This window comes from Podarcis bocagei, assembly GCF_964188305.1.
Source record: "Podarcis bocagei genome assembly, chromosome: 14".
Classification (NCBI taxonomy): domain Eukaryota; kingdom Metazoa; phylum Chordata; class Lepidosauria; order Squamata; family Lacertidae; genus Podarcis; species Podarcis bocagei.
The window spans coordinates 3269426-3286192 of record NC_138139.1 but is presented as its reverse complement, the minus strand read 5'-3'; the positions used below and the strand labels follow the sequence as shown (position 1 = coordinate 3286192).

At 46.6% G+C, this 16767-nt stretch overlaps 1 protein-coding gene across 4 annotated transcripts in view; it reads right to left on the bottom strand.

Annotated features, from left to right (window-relative positions):
* FAN1 (FANCD2 and FANCI associated nuclease 1) overlaps nucleotides 1–16767 on the bottom strand; it is a 32570-nt gene that overhangs the window by 5974 nt on the left and 9829 nt on the right. For all 4 annotated transcript variants that reach the window (XR_014002101.1, XM_081170523.1, XM_081170524.1 and 1 more), the window contains 7 exons: nucleotides 16330–16525; nucleotides 13806–14039; nucleotides 12372–12503; nucleotides 7621–7729; nucleotides 6626–6745; nucleotides 6263–6427; nucleotides 1159–1327 (listed from right to left, as the gene is read on the bottom strand). Coding sequence is in view for 3 of the 4 variants with exons in the window: in XM_081170523.1 (XP_081026649.1) it covers nucleotides 1159–1327; nucleotides 6263–6427; nucleotides 6626–6745; nucleotides 7621–7729; nucleotides 12372–12503; nucleotides 13806–14039; nucleotides 16330–16525 (1125 nt within the window). In the remaining variant the exon portion in view is untranslated. The remainder of the gene's footprint in view (nucleotides 1–1158; nucleotides 1328–6262; nucleotides 6428–6625; nucleotides 6746–7620; nucleotides 7730–12371; nucleotides 12504–13805; nucleotides 14040–16329; nucleotides 16526–16767) is intronic.

Genomic DNA, 16767 nt, shown 5'->3' with positions numbered 1-16767 from the left:
TTTCCTCAATCTTCATTCCCAGACCTCTCACATTCACCTTCCTCCACCCAAAAGACGACTAAAAGAAGCTCTTCAATTTTTATTATCATTAAATGTCAGTCACAATCCTTCTCCAATCTAATATGATGAATTCCAACAACTCTTGACTGCGCTAGAGGTCTTCTGGCCAACACCCACATTCCACGGTGGCTGTTCTTTCCAGTCCCTCTGAGGGTTGTGAAGAAGTTCAGGCAGAGGGGAGGGAGAGAATGAGGCATGACCTTCTAAGCATGTGAGGCTAACTCTCTTATTTCAAAAGGGAGTTTTGGTAACCAAGATGTATAACCCAGTTATCTTAAATTACTGCATAATTATCTCTGCTGACAGGAGTGTCAGCAGTTGATGCCTAGTCCGCCACCACCTTCTCTGGAAGTCCCCAGAGACAAAAAGGTTTGAGATGCGGAGGAGCATCTTAGGAGCGAGGAACCGCCATCGTGCCCAGATGTGTCATAATAGCCCTCAAGGTTAGCCTTCAGGGCATCAGGTCTGCAAAACCTACCTTCTTTCAACTACTTTAGAACTTGGAAGCAATTACAACTTGGGTGACCTATCTGCCAGTTAATTTTCAGGACACAAGCTGATTACTACGTAAGAAGAGGCATTAGCAAAAGGCTGCAAAACAAAGCAAAAAGTTTGCCTTATTATTAAGAAAGTTTATGAACAGAAAGCCGGCCATGATTTACCACTTCTTGGTGATTCCATTCTGTGAGGAAATTATCTGGCAGGGAGCGGGGTTTGTGGAGGAGGGGAAAGAGCGGCACTGAAACTGCAGAATCCACAAAACCACCTGACTGTAGAGCGTTTTTAACCAGCTTCAGCTGGTGAAACAGTAGCAATGGTTCCTGGACTAGGATAACGTGACTGCAAGTTGTTCATACATTGGTTACCTTCAGGTTTGATAACTGTAAAGCATGCTTAAATGAGGCTGAGGTTAGGGCCCAGTCTGGAAGCTTCATGGCGGAGTGGGAATTTGAACCCTGGTCTTCCAGGTCATAGTCCAACAGTCTAACCATTAAGCCACACTGGCTGCTTCCTGGTCACATGGCAGTGTGACAGAGCATTGGGAGGGAGGGGCAGAGTGCTGGCTGATGGCTTTCTATAGCAACGGCCAGCCATTACCTTGATCAAAGCCATGCTGCTTGTAGTGGGCTAATGCCAGCTCCTCGACAGAGCACACCACAGTGGAGGGCTCAAGGTCTTCTCCTGGGTCTTCGGCACCAACATCTTCCATGATAAACATGGACTTCCCCATTCCGGTCTGTGGGCACAGCTTTCCTTTGATGGTAACCTGCAAATCAAAACTACTGGTGTTTTTACTTTTGCTGCTACAACACCATGCTTTTACCCAGTGTGCCACCATGCTATATTTTCTGTGAGAGCATGGTTTAAAAGTATGTTCAAAATAAACAAAAGGAGACTGCAGAAGGCAACTAGGGCAAGAGGGAAATGGTGAAAACTTTACACAGGCCCCATGGAGAGGGTGGGGGGTCAGAAGGGAGAAGGAGCAAATTAAATCATATCACTATACACACAGAGAGAGAGGCCTTGGGGTGAAGGGTGTGTAATAATAGTATACTGAGAGAGGACTACTGCATAGAAAACAGTTAGGGGGACAGGTGGGAAAGGCTGGATTTCACATCCTGATGAAAAATAATCAGTCAGTTTGCACACAAGCTTATGCTAAAATCTGATACATCTTCTGTTCCTGGGGGAGGGGGGTGACTGGGGGAAACTTAATGTTTTTTCCCCATATTTGTTTGAAAAAAACTTTAAAAAATCTTTTCTATAAAAAACAATCAATCAAGGTGCAGAAATCAATTATTATCCTCTATATACCCCCTATGCAAAAGAGGGAGTATCATCAGCCTTGGGAGATGAAATCCAAAGTTTGCAGAATGACAAAGAACCTTTAGGGAAAAGAAAAACCTGCAAAGTGGTAAAAATCCAAAACTAGCCCAATAAATATTGAGCATGCTCAGTAGCAAAAGACTGTTGGGTGACCAGGCAGCGAGGGAGAAGAGAGGAGAGGAGAGGAATGGAGTATCCTGCCACTGGGCACTGCTGACTGGCTGGCACCCTGGACAAGAACACTGTGCATTGCAAGGTTTTCTCACTTACAGAACTCTAAATTATAATGAGAGAGAAGTGGGGGGTGAGAGGGAAGAGAGGCTGCTACTTAAACTTTGCTAACACCAGCTAAGTGACAAGCTAAAAATAAGACCACCCAGCGCTTAAGTGCTGTCTCCTTGTCAGCCCTTTGACTCATTTTGGGGACTGACAAATGGGGCTGGTGTCAGGACTGGAAATTTGTTCTCACATTGCACGTCTCATTGAACACGTAGGAAGGAAGCCCCATACGGCTGCTGAAGCAGCTCTCAGGTGGGGACAGCAAAGGAGGAGAACAGCACAGAAGGGAACAGAGGCCTCTGAAGCGTATTAAATGAGACATGGGAAGACGTAATAATAATAATAATAATAATAATAATAAATTTTATTTATATCCCGCCCTCCCCAGCCGAAGCCGGGCTCAGGGCGGCTAACAACAATCAAATAATCAGTCAAATAATCACACAATCTAAAAATATTTCATTATAAAAATTAATTAAATCAAATTGATGGCAACCAATTAAGCAAAATTCTGTGCAGGTTGCCAGAGGAGGGAGTCAGGCTGCGCCCTGACCAAAAGCCTGGCGGAACAACTCTGTCTTGCAGGCCCTGCGGAAAGATGTCAGGTCCCGCAGGGCCCTAGTCTCTTGTGACAGAGCATTCCACCAGTTTGGAGCCGCAGCCGAGAAGGCCCTGGCTCTAGTTGAGGCCAGCCTAACCTCTCTGAGGCCTGGGACCTTGAGGATGTTATTATTTGCAGACCGTAGGTTTCTCTGTGGGGCATACCAGGAGAGGCGGTCCCGTAGGTACGAGGGTCCTAGGCCGTATAGGGCTTTAAAGGTTAAAACCAGCACCTTAAACCTGATCCTGTACTCCACCGGGAGCCAGTGCAGCTGGTATAATACCGGATGAATGTGCTCTCGCAGCGAAGACCCCATAAGGAGTCTCGCCGCGGCATTCTGCACCCGCTGGAGTTTCTGGGTCAGTCTCAAGGGCAGCCCCACGTAGAGCGAGTTACAATAATCCAGTCTGGAGGTGACCGTCGCATGGATCACAGTGGCTAGGTCAGGGCGAGAGAGATAAGGGGCCAACTGCTTAGCTTGGCGGAGATGAAAAAATGCCGCCTTTGTTATAGCTGTAATCTGCGCCTCCATAGAGAGGGAGGTATCGAAGATTACACCCAAACTCTTAACGGCCGGTGCTGGCACTAATTGCACCCCCGCAAGAGATGGGAGTTGCCCCCTCGATCCCATATCGTCCCGCCCCAGCCAGAGGACCTCTGTCTTCGAAGGATTTAACTTCAACCGGCTCCCACGTAACCATCCAGCCACAGCTTCCAGACATCTGGTCAGTGTGTCTGGGGCCGAGTTAGGATGGCCGTAAGAGGCTAGTGCTCTGATGGCAGCTCTTGCAGGAGAAAGAATGCAATTGGGCAAAACACATTCAAGAAAGTGGCAACTCAAGCATCATTTTGAGAAGTATAAGGATGGTAGGCAGTGAGGAGAAATAGAGGAGTACAGAAAAAGGATGGTTAGAATTGCTTCAAAAAGAACAACAATTTAAAATGCAATCTGCAAAATGCATCACAATCATTCATGCAGACAAGCATGCAAATAGTGCACACCCAAGCTGACTGGGAATGGTTATGGAACACCGGTATCAAATTTACGGCATGTAATGCCTTAAAGGAAAACATTATGAAAATGGTTTACAGGTGGTACATGACCCAGTCAAGCTGGCAAAAATTTATCATTTGCCCGATAACAAATGCTGGAAATGTAATGAGACTGAAGGTACTTTCTACCACCTTTGGTGGACATGCCCGAAAATTAAGGCTTTCTGGGAAATGATCTATAATGAAATGAAAAAGGTACTTAAATGTACTTTTCCTAAAAAACCAGAGGCCTTTCTCCTGGGCATTGTCGGCCAATTGGTGTCAAAGAGGGATAGAACTTTTTTTATGTATGCTACAACAGCAGCAAGAATACTTATCGCGAAGTATTGGAAGACACAAGATCTACCCACTCTGGAAGAATGGCAGATGAAAGTGATGGACTATATGACATTGGCCGAGATGACAGGCAGAATCCACGACCAACGAATAGAGACGGTGGAAGAAGAATGGAGAAAATTTAAAAGTTATCTTAAGGACTATTATAAACTTAATGAATGTTAAAGTGTTGTGGTTCTCAGAAACAAAGGGATACAGTGATACAAGGTCAGAATATGGAGAGGACTAAGATGACAGAGGTTGGAAAGTAACAATTGGGAGTTGCTATAAAATTATGGACATTGGGATGCAGAAAGGGGGGGTATGGGGAAGTCCGAGAAAAGAGGTTTATGAAAATAGGTGATGAAATTATACATGTATGTTTGTCCTTTTAAGTGTTTGTTTGTTTTCTAAAATTTTGTAAAACCAATAAAAATTTTATATATATAAAAAAAACAAATAGTGCACACCCAAGACCACAGAGGTCAGATGCAGGACAGCACATTTTCCCAGGTTTTAATAACAATACTGTCCGAACAGGCCCCACAAACACCTGAAGCAGCTTTGATGCTGTCAGATCTGCTGCTCTGATTCTGACTCTAGTGGAGTCACTGTAGGGCACAGAATGGCACCTTTTGGGTGCTTGCTGCAGCTCTGTACATATAGATAGGAGGCCCCCACTGCGCACCTCAGCCACAAAATCCAGCTTCCTAAAAAGAAGGCCAGCAGTTTATTAATGGTTTGGACTGTCTGACTGATCAGCTGGCACATGCCCACTATGCCAATCAGCTGAAGTGGCTCACCAAGGGGAAAAGTTGTTTCCCATCACCTGCGATCTGAGATTGTTCTAATTGGCAGCGCTGAGGACTGCGTCTGGGGCTTCTGCATGAGAAGCTGCTGCTCAGTCTCTGAGCTAGGGCTCCCACATATAGTAAAACTCAATATAACCAGATGGTTTATACCAACTCAGACTATTTGCTAACCCACCTTCCCAGGGAGATTCTTTTTCTAACTGCAGGCACACGAGGGGTTGAACTGGGAACCTTCTGCATGCAAAGAGCAGGTGCCACACACAAAAACACTTCCTCTGGGATCGTGTTAGTTTGTATCAAAGAATTGCTACCACCCTGCATTGTGACAATAAAAGCTCATGAATGGCCGACGCAGAATGTGAACACCTAGTTTGTTCTGATCAGTTTCTACAACCAGCGGCAGACAAGCCAACAAGCCACAGCTTGTTTCGTCAAAGCTTGGCAAACATCCAGGGTGGAGTAGCTCAACAAACCACAGTTAAGCAGGGCTGCTGGATTTGGACATAATGCCCAACCGCAGTTAAGACCACCAAAAAACCATGGCTTGACACTGGCCTGTTGCCAGAAAACAAACCATGGTTAGCCTGCTGTCCTTAACATACCCAGTGCAAGGAGGACAACCGGCTGGTAGTTTAACTCTTTATTGACGAAGCAGGCACTTAGGCCAGCTCCTAAGTTGTTCAGAACACACACACTCTTCTGGAGACCAAGTAGTTGGCACCCCCTCCCCCAGCTTGTGCGCTGAACTGGACTGTTGGAGCAAGAGCATGACCATGCCTTCACCCAAACTGTACAACCTTCGTCTAAAGGGGCACACACAAGCAACCTGTGACTTCTCCTACACAGAAGTTGCTGCTGTGCCTGTCTCTTCAAGCCCCTCCTGGTCCTGAGGGACAGTGGTGGAGGGGATGGAGGGGATTCCACTGCCTCCCTGGTCCGGCTCCTGCCCTGTATCCTGCATCTCCTCCCCTAGCTCCTCCTGCTCAGACTCTTCCCCTGCCTTCAGCCCTGGCTCCTGCCTTGCAGCAAGCACAAAACCCCATAAACCACTGCTCCCTTCCCCTGAGTCAGTCTCTGGCCCTACAGCCTTTGCCACCCACTCCTCGGTGCCCTGCTAGGTTCACATGTACAAATGCACCACCTTTGGCTAAACAAACCATGGATTAGCATTATGTATGAACTGGGTGTGAACCATTTTAGAAGCCAAGATGAAAAAGAAAAAGAAAACAGTCTGGCACCTTTCCACATTCCCAATTTATAAATGTACACCAGACCACAAAAGAGAGGCTTCTCCAGACATCCAATAGCTACTCACATGGGCGACATCTTCCACGGAAAGAAGTGGCAGATCTTGGAGGAGATGCCCTATCTTCTTACACGCTGAGGAATTTTTCATCCTCTGGGCTCGCTGGGACAGGGAGAGTCGATGGCCTGTGCGAACAAATGGGTCCTGGAGACCTTTCCTGATGCACCTGATGGCCTAGCAGACAAGCAAGCATTGCAGAGAGGTGAGCAAACGGACCCCCCACCAAACCAAGAGGGGCAGGTGGATGTCCTCAAGCACAAGTTGCCCCATCCAGGGCTGACAGCCAGACGGAAGGTGCTTGTGGGAAAGCAGGGAGAGAAGACATCACCCTTCCAAGCAAGGTGCAAAGGGGGCAGAGATGGGTGCATTTACCTCCTCTGTGTCTTTCAAGTGCTGGTGCAAGTTAAGAGCCAGACGATCCCACCACCGTCCTCTGCTGTCAGAACAATAAACGTCTTGGGCCAAAAGATCCTGAAGCTGTTCCACTGCCTCCTAGGGCAGACATGAGGCCAACGTCAAAAAAAGGTGTGTAGCTTGGTGACCAAGGGACTAAGCCAGGGATAGCTAACCTGTGGCCCTCAAACGACGCTGGACTCCCAGATCTCACCAGCCCTGGTCAGAATGGTCAATGGTCAAAAGATGATGCTAGTTTAGATATCCAGCAACATCTGCAGGGGACCACATTGACCATTCCTGGACCGTGCTGTAAATTGGGAAACTCCTATCTCACTCCTTGCCTCTGCCACGAGCTTTCTAGGTGGCTCTGGGGAAAGCTGGAACGCCAGCTTTCTATATCTGCATTATGGGTGCACTCAAGTAATAGAGGCCTATCTTACAGGGTCTGTTGTAAGGATTATGGCAAGGGAAAGTATGTGAAGCACTTCAAAGACTTTAAACTGCAATACAGAAATGCTTAGTAGTAAAACATGGCAGTGGCCCTGCAACAAAAATTGCCCGAGTGTTTTGTTTGTACTTTTAGCAATCTTCAGGGTTTCCACCAAGCCCGTTGACACCTGCCCCCTTTGCATGGATAGTGCCCTTTCGGCCACATACCCTGAACATTGGAATTTGATACCATTTGCAGCCAGGACAGGCTGGTCCTTTCAGAGCTTCCAGTCGGCTTTATGACTTTGCTAAACAAGTGCTTGTTGTCCGGCATTCCCTGGCCCCAACACATTGCGCATTGCGATGCCTGGCTTCTTCACCACACAGCTTTTCGGGAATGATGAAGACACACCTCTGTGCCCTGGCCTTTTCTGAGACATACATTTTCAGGGCCCACATTTTTAATTTTGGATTTTTTAATTGCTGTAACCTGCCCTGGGACCTGCTGGTGAAAGGCAGGTTATTTATTTATTTATTATTACCTTATACATATGTAGTCTCTGCAAGATCTCAACACCCTGGGAGAGGATTCGTGTGTACACCCACCCAACGGTGAAACGCCTCAAGTATTCCGGGAGGGCTGCATGGTACCTGTAAAGGGGGGGGGGACAAAACACACAGGAAGTCTTTGCCATGGAACTACCCACTCTAGCTGTGATTCCTGTACTTCATGGGGTTTGAATAGATGACCCCTTGGGTCCCTTCCAATTCCATGATTCTATGAAAAAGGCTGGAGATGGGCAATTGCTTGGGAGAAGCAAAAGCTGTAAGACAGCCACCATTTCCTGCAATGTACAGGTATCCCTCCTATTGCTATGTCTGGGGAGAATCACAGCTCAGAAAGTCCCGGGTTCAATCCCTGCCATCTCCAGGTGGAGATGGGGAAGACCCCTGCCTGAAATCCTGCCTAGAGTATAGGCATTACTGATCTAGATAGGCTAACAGCCTGGCACAGTACCGCACAGCCTTCCATGTTTCTAGGAAGGGGTTATAGCTTAGTGTGGGGGTTCTCAACAGGTGTGGCAGGACAGGATGGCAGCAAGATTCAGGGACAATCAAAGAAACACTCAACATTTCAGTGTGTAGCATGCACCGGACTCTTTTTGGATATACAGCCAGAAACAGTATCCATGCCTCTCTTCAAGAGCCTTGGCTATTCCTCTATAGTTCTCTATGACATCTTGTTGTGAACAGGGAGTTTCAACTCTGACAAATATGAAAGATCAGAAAAGAGAAAGACTTCTTTGTGGTGATGAGGAGACAAGAGTTTGTTTGTCTCAAATTAGGCCTAATACAAATGAGATTTACCTGGCAAAAGCAAGCTCACACACACCTCTCATTGAGTTAAGATACATATGTAAGAGGCTTTTTTATAATTATATTTTGGGAAGGATTCATGTTCTTACATAGCTGCATTGTTATATATTTTCTGGATGTTCCATGATCATATTATAAAGCAGCAGTGTTCTATGTTACAAATCAAGCCGTGCCAGGAGTCATTTCTTTTTTGTTTTCCAAAGTATTTCTTATCAATAAAATTTTTTTAGTGTGGTCTGAGCAATTTTTTATTCTGAAAGTGTGACCCAAAGAAAATATTTTGAGAACCACTAGCTTAATGGCAAGAGCATCTGTTTTAAACACAGAAGATTCCAGGTTCAATTCCAGGCATCTCCAGGGCAGGCTGAAAACGTCCCATCAGGAGCCCTGGAGAGCCACTGCCAGAAGCATAGACAAAAGGGAGCAAGATGCAGCACTGGTCTGGCTTGGGCTAAGGCCGCTTCCTGCAGCCAGTCATCCCAGATCTAACAGGTTGGTTCACTATGAAGTCCAGCAAGGGCAGGGGGAGGAGACATTGAGTGGAAACAGTAGTGAGGTGAGAATGCAGACTACAACAAAATTATCTGAGCCCGGCTGGATCAGAACGAAGGGGCCCCATCTAGTCCAGCAACCTGTTCTTACAGTGGCCAACCAAAGGCTCATTATGGGAAACCAGCAAGTAGAACCTGAGTGCACCAGCAGCACCCACCGCCCACCGCAATTACCTGCAACTGGGATTCAGAGGCATACGGCCTTCAGCTCTCTAAAATAAAAGACATTAAAGAATTGTCCAGTAGCACCTTAAGAGACCAACTAAGTTTGTTCTGGGTATGTGCTTTCATGTGATAGCTGAAGAAGTGTGCATGCACACTTATACCCAGAACAAACTTAGTTGGTCTCTAAGGTGCCACTGAATATTTTTTTTAAAAAAAATATTTATTTTGACTGCGTCAGACCAACACAGCTACCTACCTGAATCTAAAATAAAAGAATTGTCTGTGTTGCGCAAAAAAGAAACAAGGAAGGAAGGCTGGAGTACATTTTGAAGGCAGTCGGCCAAATATCCAGAGCAGTTCACTGTAACTCTACAGAATCCTTTTGGAAGGGGAAGAGTCAACATGAGGCTGGTTCCCATATGCGCAGGGTAAAGAGGTCTTGCAAAAGGCCTCCCACGTGGCCAAATGTCATGACAACAAAGACTCGCCAGTGTACTGAAGAAAGCTTATGCCACAATAGATGTTAGCCTTCTCAAAGGAATCTTTTAAACTATGAACTATAAACTGTAAAATGAGGTCCTTTATTATTCTCTTGAATTTCTGGCCAGGAACAATACCCTAAGCTATTCAAGGGTTTTACTGTCAAGAATAAATTTGCCTGCAAGCTCTTTTTCAGGGAAAAATTAAAACCCACTCCCCAATTCACCTCTGCGGAGCTGAGGAACAAAAACGTGGAACTGTAACAAATAAACCCTGATGATCAATGCTTCCTAGAATAATACCAAAGCTGCAAACAAAACAGACTCTGGTTTTATTTATAGCAGAGAACATGAGCTACTTGTCAAAGGCAGGCTACACCTGCCCTGGATTCAGCCCTGATCCTGGATGCCCAGGTCTCTGCAGTGGCCAGGATTGCCTTTGCAGAGTTAAAGCCACTGTACCAGTGGAGATGCCTGATCTGTCCTGAGTGACACTCACCTTAGTAAATCCCATTTGGATTTCTGTAACACGTGGGGCTGCCTTTGAGAGGTCCTCAGAAATTTCAGCTGTCCCAAGGAGCTGCAGCCTGACTGTGGAGCAGGGCTGGTTATAGGGAGCACAGGACTCCCTCATTATAGCAGCTCTCCACTGGCTATTTCTGGGAACAATTCAAAGTGCTGCTTATGACCTATAAAGCCCTTATGGCTTAGGCTTAGGCCAGTGTTTCCCAACCACTGTTCCGCGGCACACTAGTGTGCCGCGAGATGTTGCCTGGTGTGCCGCGGGAAAAATTAAAAAATTCAAAAGATTTTTTTTTTTAAAGTCAAATTTTCGATTGGGGCGCCGTCACTAGATGACCCCTGGGGTTCCCTCCCTCCCTCCTCCTCCTCCTCCTCCGGGGAGGCCCTTCCTGGCTCTCGGCCAAGGCTTGGCGGCTGCCACTCACTCACTCGCTCGCCCACCCGTCCCTCCATCCCTGCACCCGGCCTCTCCCCCTCCGTCCCCGGCGCGGGGGCTGCCGGGATCCGTAGTCCCCTCGCCCTTGGGCTCCGCGCCCGCGCGGGGTGCGCAAACTACGTTTCCCAGCGTGGCCTGGCGGGCCGGGCGTTTTGTTTGAAGCGCTCTTCTCCCGGCCATGGAATGAGCGCAGCGGCGGCGGCCGGGCGGGCAGGGGCTCTTCCGCGCAGACCCCGCGCAGCCTGCCTGCGCCCCCGCGGAGATCGGGCGGCAGGATGGAGCCCGGGGATCCCCGCGGAGGCGGAGCGGCGGAGGCAGAGGCTGCCCCCCAGGTAGGGCTGCGTCGGGGGGGTTTATTTTTGCAATGCTGCATCCGTGCCGGAGGGGACGCATCGGACCGCGGGGAGACCCCTTGGCGGGCGTGCAAGGCAATGCATGCGTGCAGGCGTTGCATGGAGTGCAGTGCAATGCAATGGCAACGCGGCGCCCTGCATGCATGCATGCAACTTCCACCTGCGCTCCGGACTTGGCAGGTGAGGGGGGTCCCCAGTGGGCGGCAGAGAGAGCCGGGAGGGCGAAGGGGAGCCGGGGGGGAGCAGCGCTGCTCCCCGAGCCGAGCCCGGGGGGAAACTTCGGCGTCGTTGCGCCGGGTGTTGGAAGCGGAGGCTGGCGGGGGCCCCTCACCTGCAAAACCTGGTCGCCTCTCATATATTTCGTGCATTGCATTCATCGCCCGCTTTCTCCTCCAAGGAGCTCCCGGGGGCGTGCGTGGTTCTCCCCGTGTTATCCTCGCAACAACAGCCCTGCGAGGTGGGTCAGGCGAGTGGCCCAAGGGAGCACCCAGGGATTGTCCTGGCCAGGTGGGGTGATTTGAACCCTGCTCTCTGCCCGGTCTTCGTCCTCATTTAGCCCCCACATGTGCATGACTGTGCATGACTGAGGTTTTCCCCCCTCGTCTTGGCTATGGTGTGAGTCTGTGCTGTTAATTAATGGGGTTCTGCCTTCGGAGAAGATGAGCCAGCCCTCAAGGAGGTGATTATGTAATTTGCTAGCAATTCATGTCCCTCCCGGCGTGACGCTGCGCGCTGACGTCACGGGGCTGTAATGGTGGTGTGCCTCGAGATTTTTTTCATGAAACAAGTGTGCCTTTACCCAAAAAAGGTTGGGAAACACTGGCTTAGGCTATTTGAAGGACTGTATTCTCCCACATGAAGCTGCCCAGCTCTTCAGTCCCACCTCCCTCCCAGGCACATCTGGTGCAGACATGGGAAGAGGGACTTCTCAGTGGCTGCTCCTAGACTCTGGAATGCCTTTCCAGAGAAACTGGATTGGCTCCCTACTTGTCCTTCCTCCATCAGGTGAAGACTGCTTTAATTCTGCAAGCTTTGGGGAAATGACTGTTTTTAAGGAAATGGCTTTTAATAGTGCTGTGCTATTTTTACATCTTTTAAATGCTATTATAGTTTAATGACTTTTTAAACTGTATTTTATATGTTTTGAACTTTTGGTGTTTTATCCATGATTAATCGGGGGGGGGGGCACCTTGAGTCCTGCTTCTGGCAGAAAGGTGGGATAATAATAATAATAATAATAATAATAATAATAATAATAATAATAATAATAATACAGCAGAAATGAGATCACACTTTGTTTCAGCCCCCCTTCCATTTTTTTGAGTACAACTTGCATCAAGCCCTAGCCCACACATGTGTTCACTGCAGATCACCCCCCTTGCCTCCTCCTGCTCTACTCAGCCTTCATACCACAAAGAAAAGTGTTCCCTCAACTCCTGCCAGATTTCCTTGGCCACCTCATAGAGTCTGTGTGCCTCCTTCCAGTTCCCATGAGTCACAGCCACAGAGATGTCATTTGACAAGTACGCAGCACTGGCATACCTAATAAGAAATAATAATAATAATAATAATAATAATAATAATAATAATAATAATAATAATAATAATAATTTAAAGCAATGATTTCAAGATGAAGGCCACCATCTCAGAACAGATTATGCTGTAGCATTTGTTTATGCAGTAGATTTATATCCCAGCTTTTAGAGATGAAACCTTTCTTCTAAGGTGCCGCATTATTAAGCAAATTCATACAACATATTTTAAAAGATAGTTTTAAAACACCTACTTAACAATAAAGATTACTACTATAGCAGCAGCCAGCAATTGAATTAGAACAGCATTCAGCCTGGTAATTCCTCAGAGTTACAGAATGATGTGCCACCATAATAACAGCCACCCTGCTAAGTTCTGTAAAATCCACCTTCCCCAGCCAGTTGCCCTTCAGGTGCTTTAGGAAGCAACTTCCATCAGACCTCGCTGGCACGGAGCGCCAGGTTGGGGAAGACTGCCTACAATTATGGTAAAAGTACCACCTGCCAAATCCCAATTAGAACAGAATTTCTTAAATGTGGAATCGTGGCATCATGTCATAACTCCCAAACCTGTGAGCTGAGTCCCCAAATCTTTTTTCAGAGGTTCACAGGTTACCCACTCCAAGTTTAGGGTCTATATTTATATCAAGAGAGGTGGATGGGTAAGTGGACCTCAACTTATGAACGTTCTTTCCTTTTCCACATACCGTGGGTTTCAAAGATTTAATGTTTAAATTTGCATGCAGCTTTTTAATTTGCATCACTGTCAGAACAATCAAATACCAAACCATTTTAAATCATAAAATATCAACATATGGATCATGCCAATGGCCCATCTAGTCCAGTGTCCTGTTCTCACAGTGGGAAAGCTGCAGGCAGGATCCGAGCAGCGGAACCCTCTTCCCTGACAATCCAAAAAACAACCCAGTTGGATTATATGAACATTGTCACATTTTAAACTCATCATAAAGCAAACGTAGCAATTCATTAGAAACATGTCAACAATAATAAGACCAGAAGCCACTGCATGGCAGTACTATACAAAAACTAACAAAATGTATAAAAACTTTCAGAGAGGTTAAAAATCTAAGGTGTGCAGAATTTCAGGTGGGCAGAGTGCGTTGCCCTCAGGTCCTGCTTGCAGGCTTCCCATGGGCATCTGGTTGGGCACTATGAGAACAGGAGGCTGGATTAGGTGGGTCTCTGGCCTCGTCCAGCAGGGCTCCTTCTGTAAAAAGGGAGAAGAAGAAGAAGAAAAACTACAGTAAGAAGGGGGGAAACAGTATCCAGGGCCTTCTGGATGCCTCCCTACCGGATGAAATCATCCCGATCCTGGAATATCTGGGTTTTCCTGTTGACTGTGTAACTGGGGAAGATCATGCGGCCCATGTTCACCATGAGGACTGTGGAAAGTTGTCCTTGGCCGCCACTTCCAGCTTCTTCATCCTCCACTGGGTCAGTCAGGGAAAAGAGCAGCAGCACCCGTGAGAAGACTGTCCGGGGAACTTTATGAACCCTGACAGATCTGCCAGCCACATCTTTTGCTCTGAGGAGTACGCAGCAACAACAAGAAGGAGGAAAAGGAAAGTCAAAATGAACTAAACACACTTGGGTCTTCTACAGCGACACATGGTCCAACACTTGCTTAGAATTATGTCCCACAATGTCCAATGGGGCCGACTCTTTTGTTAGGGCGAGGCTCTTTAAAAGGATTTTAGCCCCTAAACCATTTTTTTTTCAACTGTTTCTCTGGCAGATTACTAGGCTGCTGGGGATATTCACAGCTTAGGCCAGGGGTTGCCAACCGTTCTGGGCCTATGGGTCCATTTGCAGATAGGAGGCATTGTCCTGGACCCCACAAACGCACCGTCTGCAACCCAATAAACAGCACACCTTATTTATTTGCTTGCAACAGGATGCTTCTTTCTAGTCTAATTCCATTGATGGGAGGGTGAGTGTGGATGTGGGTGTAAATGTATTTATCACAAAGCATACATAAGGATAAAAGGAAGCAGGCACTTTCCAAAACGTTAGTGCCTCTTACAGAATTAAGAAAGACTTGTAGACAAAACAAAACATCATCATCATCATCATCATCACATGCCCCATGGGATTGCAGGAGCTGCAGTAGATGACCTGTGGGGTACACATCCAACTCTACAATTCTGTGACTCCAAATGTCCAAGTTCTCCTGCCTTCTCAAGTGACTCTTCCCTTCCCTCCGTGGCCCCTGAGATCTGTGAACTTCTTCCAAGAATTCTAACATCAGCCATCCTCAACCCACTAGACGAACATCAGAGCCAGGCAACAGGAATGGACAATGTTGAGCTGCAGTCCAAATTATCCAGAAGGCACCAAGGTTGGGAAATGCCAAGTGACATAGGACAACCTTCTCTCTCTCAGGACCCCCCCCCCCATTTCTATGAAGCCACTGCCTGATCCCTTAAGCCTTGATGCCAACTGAAACTGGACCAAGTTAACTATCTATTTTTTGAGTCACTGCCCTGTTCCCCCGCTGCTAGAACAGTTACTGCATGCTCCTTGCAAACAGGTTCTTTGGATTGAAGGTGGTCCTTTTCCTAAAGCAAACAGCTCTGCAAACTTTACTCAGCAACAATATAATAATCTCAAATCATGCAACTGGAAGCTGCTGGGCTAACTTCAGCAAGGCAATGGAACACACCACATCTAAATTTACTACACATACATTATCAAGAAATTTGGTTTGTTGCTCTGATGCAAAAAATTAACACACAAGGTGAAAGCGCTAAGAAAAGGAAACCAAACAGACAAATTTGGTGAGCTATGGTACCGTTTCATTGAATTTGCATGTAACAAAAAAATTTTATCTCCTCAAACACATGGCAATTTATGGCTAACAACTCTTGGTTAAATGCACTATTGTCTATTTTGCTCCTTGTACCATCGTATTGCAATGGCCTTGTCCATGCATCAGTGATATTGATTTCTTGTAATTTTCAATCAGAAAGTTCCATTTCATTTATGTTCACCCTTTTTATGCGTATGAAAGCGAAATGAATATGTTTAAACAACATCAGCTCAGGAATAGAATTTCCCTGAGCTTTACGTTCTTCCCCTGCCACCTGCAAAAATGGATAGAACAATGCAGCTGAAGTGCTGAGATGCTCCTCCAAAATCACACACACATCAACCAGGATATTCATCTGCTTAAAAACCAGTGCATAGCTCAAGAGTGAATTATAAAAAGGAGAGTCTCCTGAAAGGTGCCTGCTGTGCTTACGGCAGCTGTTGAAAACTGGATTACAGTGGAGCAGAAAGCACAACATTTCTTGAAGCAAAGAACAGAGGCTTTGCCAAAACCAAATATCCTCTATCCTCCACCTTTCTAGAGGCTTTAAAAAGTGTGGGAGCAAATCATGGGGACACGGAATACTGGCATGTTTTCCTGTCTCTGTTCGGAACAGAATTCAACTTCCTGAGAAGTAGCAATCTCATTCCTTTCTTTTTTTGAAAGAAAAATGCACCAAAAACAGAAATGCAGGAAAGAGATATATCTCACAGGTGCCATTTGAAAGGACGGGCTCTTTATTTCTGCAATACACCAACTGTCTTATGGACAAAAATGCCTTATTTCCTTGTTTCTTGGGGAATCAATCTCAAAACTTTCTGCTAACGACTGAAAGGACAAGATTTTCATCTATCAGTCTTTAACAACAGAAAGTTTTGCAACGTAGTTAATTGGCATCTTTTACTGAGGTTGCAGAATCTAGCTTTGCCCTGGGTGGCCCTGATGCAGAATTCTGATGTTTTTATTTCATCATTTTAGAAGGGAAGGCACTCAAAAGTTAAGTTACCTTTTCAGAATCACATTCCCAATGCCAGCTTGGTTCCTGCTGAAGACTGAGCGCTGCTTTGACAACTGGAAGAAATCTTCCAGGAGCTGCTGTTTCTGTGCATTTGGGTTTGGCAGGTGGAAGACCTTTGCTAAGGTTTTCAGCTCAGGGGCAGAAAGCAAGTCAAGAGCCTCAGACAGATCTTTTAATTCTGCCTCTGCAGATACACAGGGAAAAATGCAAGAATAATGAAAGGGACTCCCCATAGACACCCAAGTCCTTTGCTACATGAAATTCCAAAGGATTCCACACAGTCATTGTGTAAGTTACGACACATCCTGTGCTTAAAGCATGAGGTTTTACTGCCTTATTACACACACACCACACATATTATAAACTGTGCTATGAATACCACAAATTTAAAAAGCTACTTGTGGTGGAGGGGCAGGGAGGGACTTA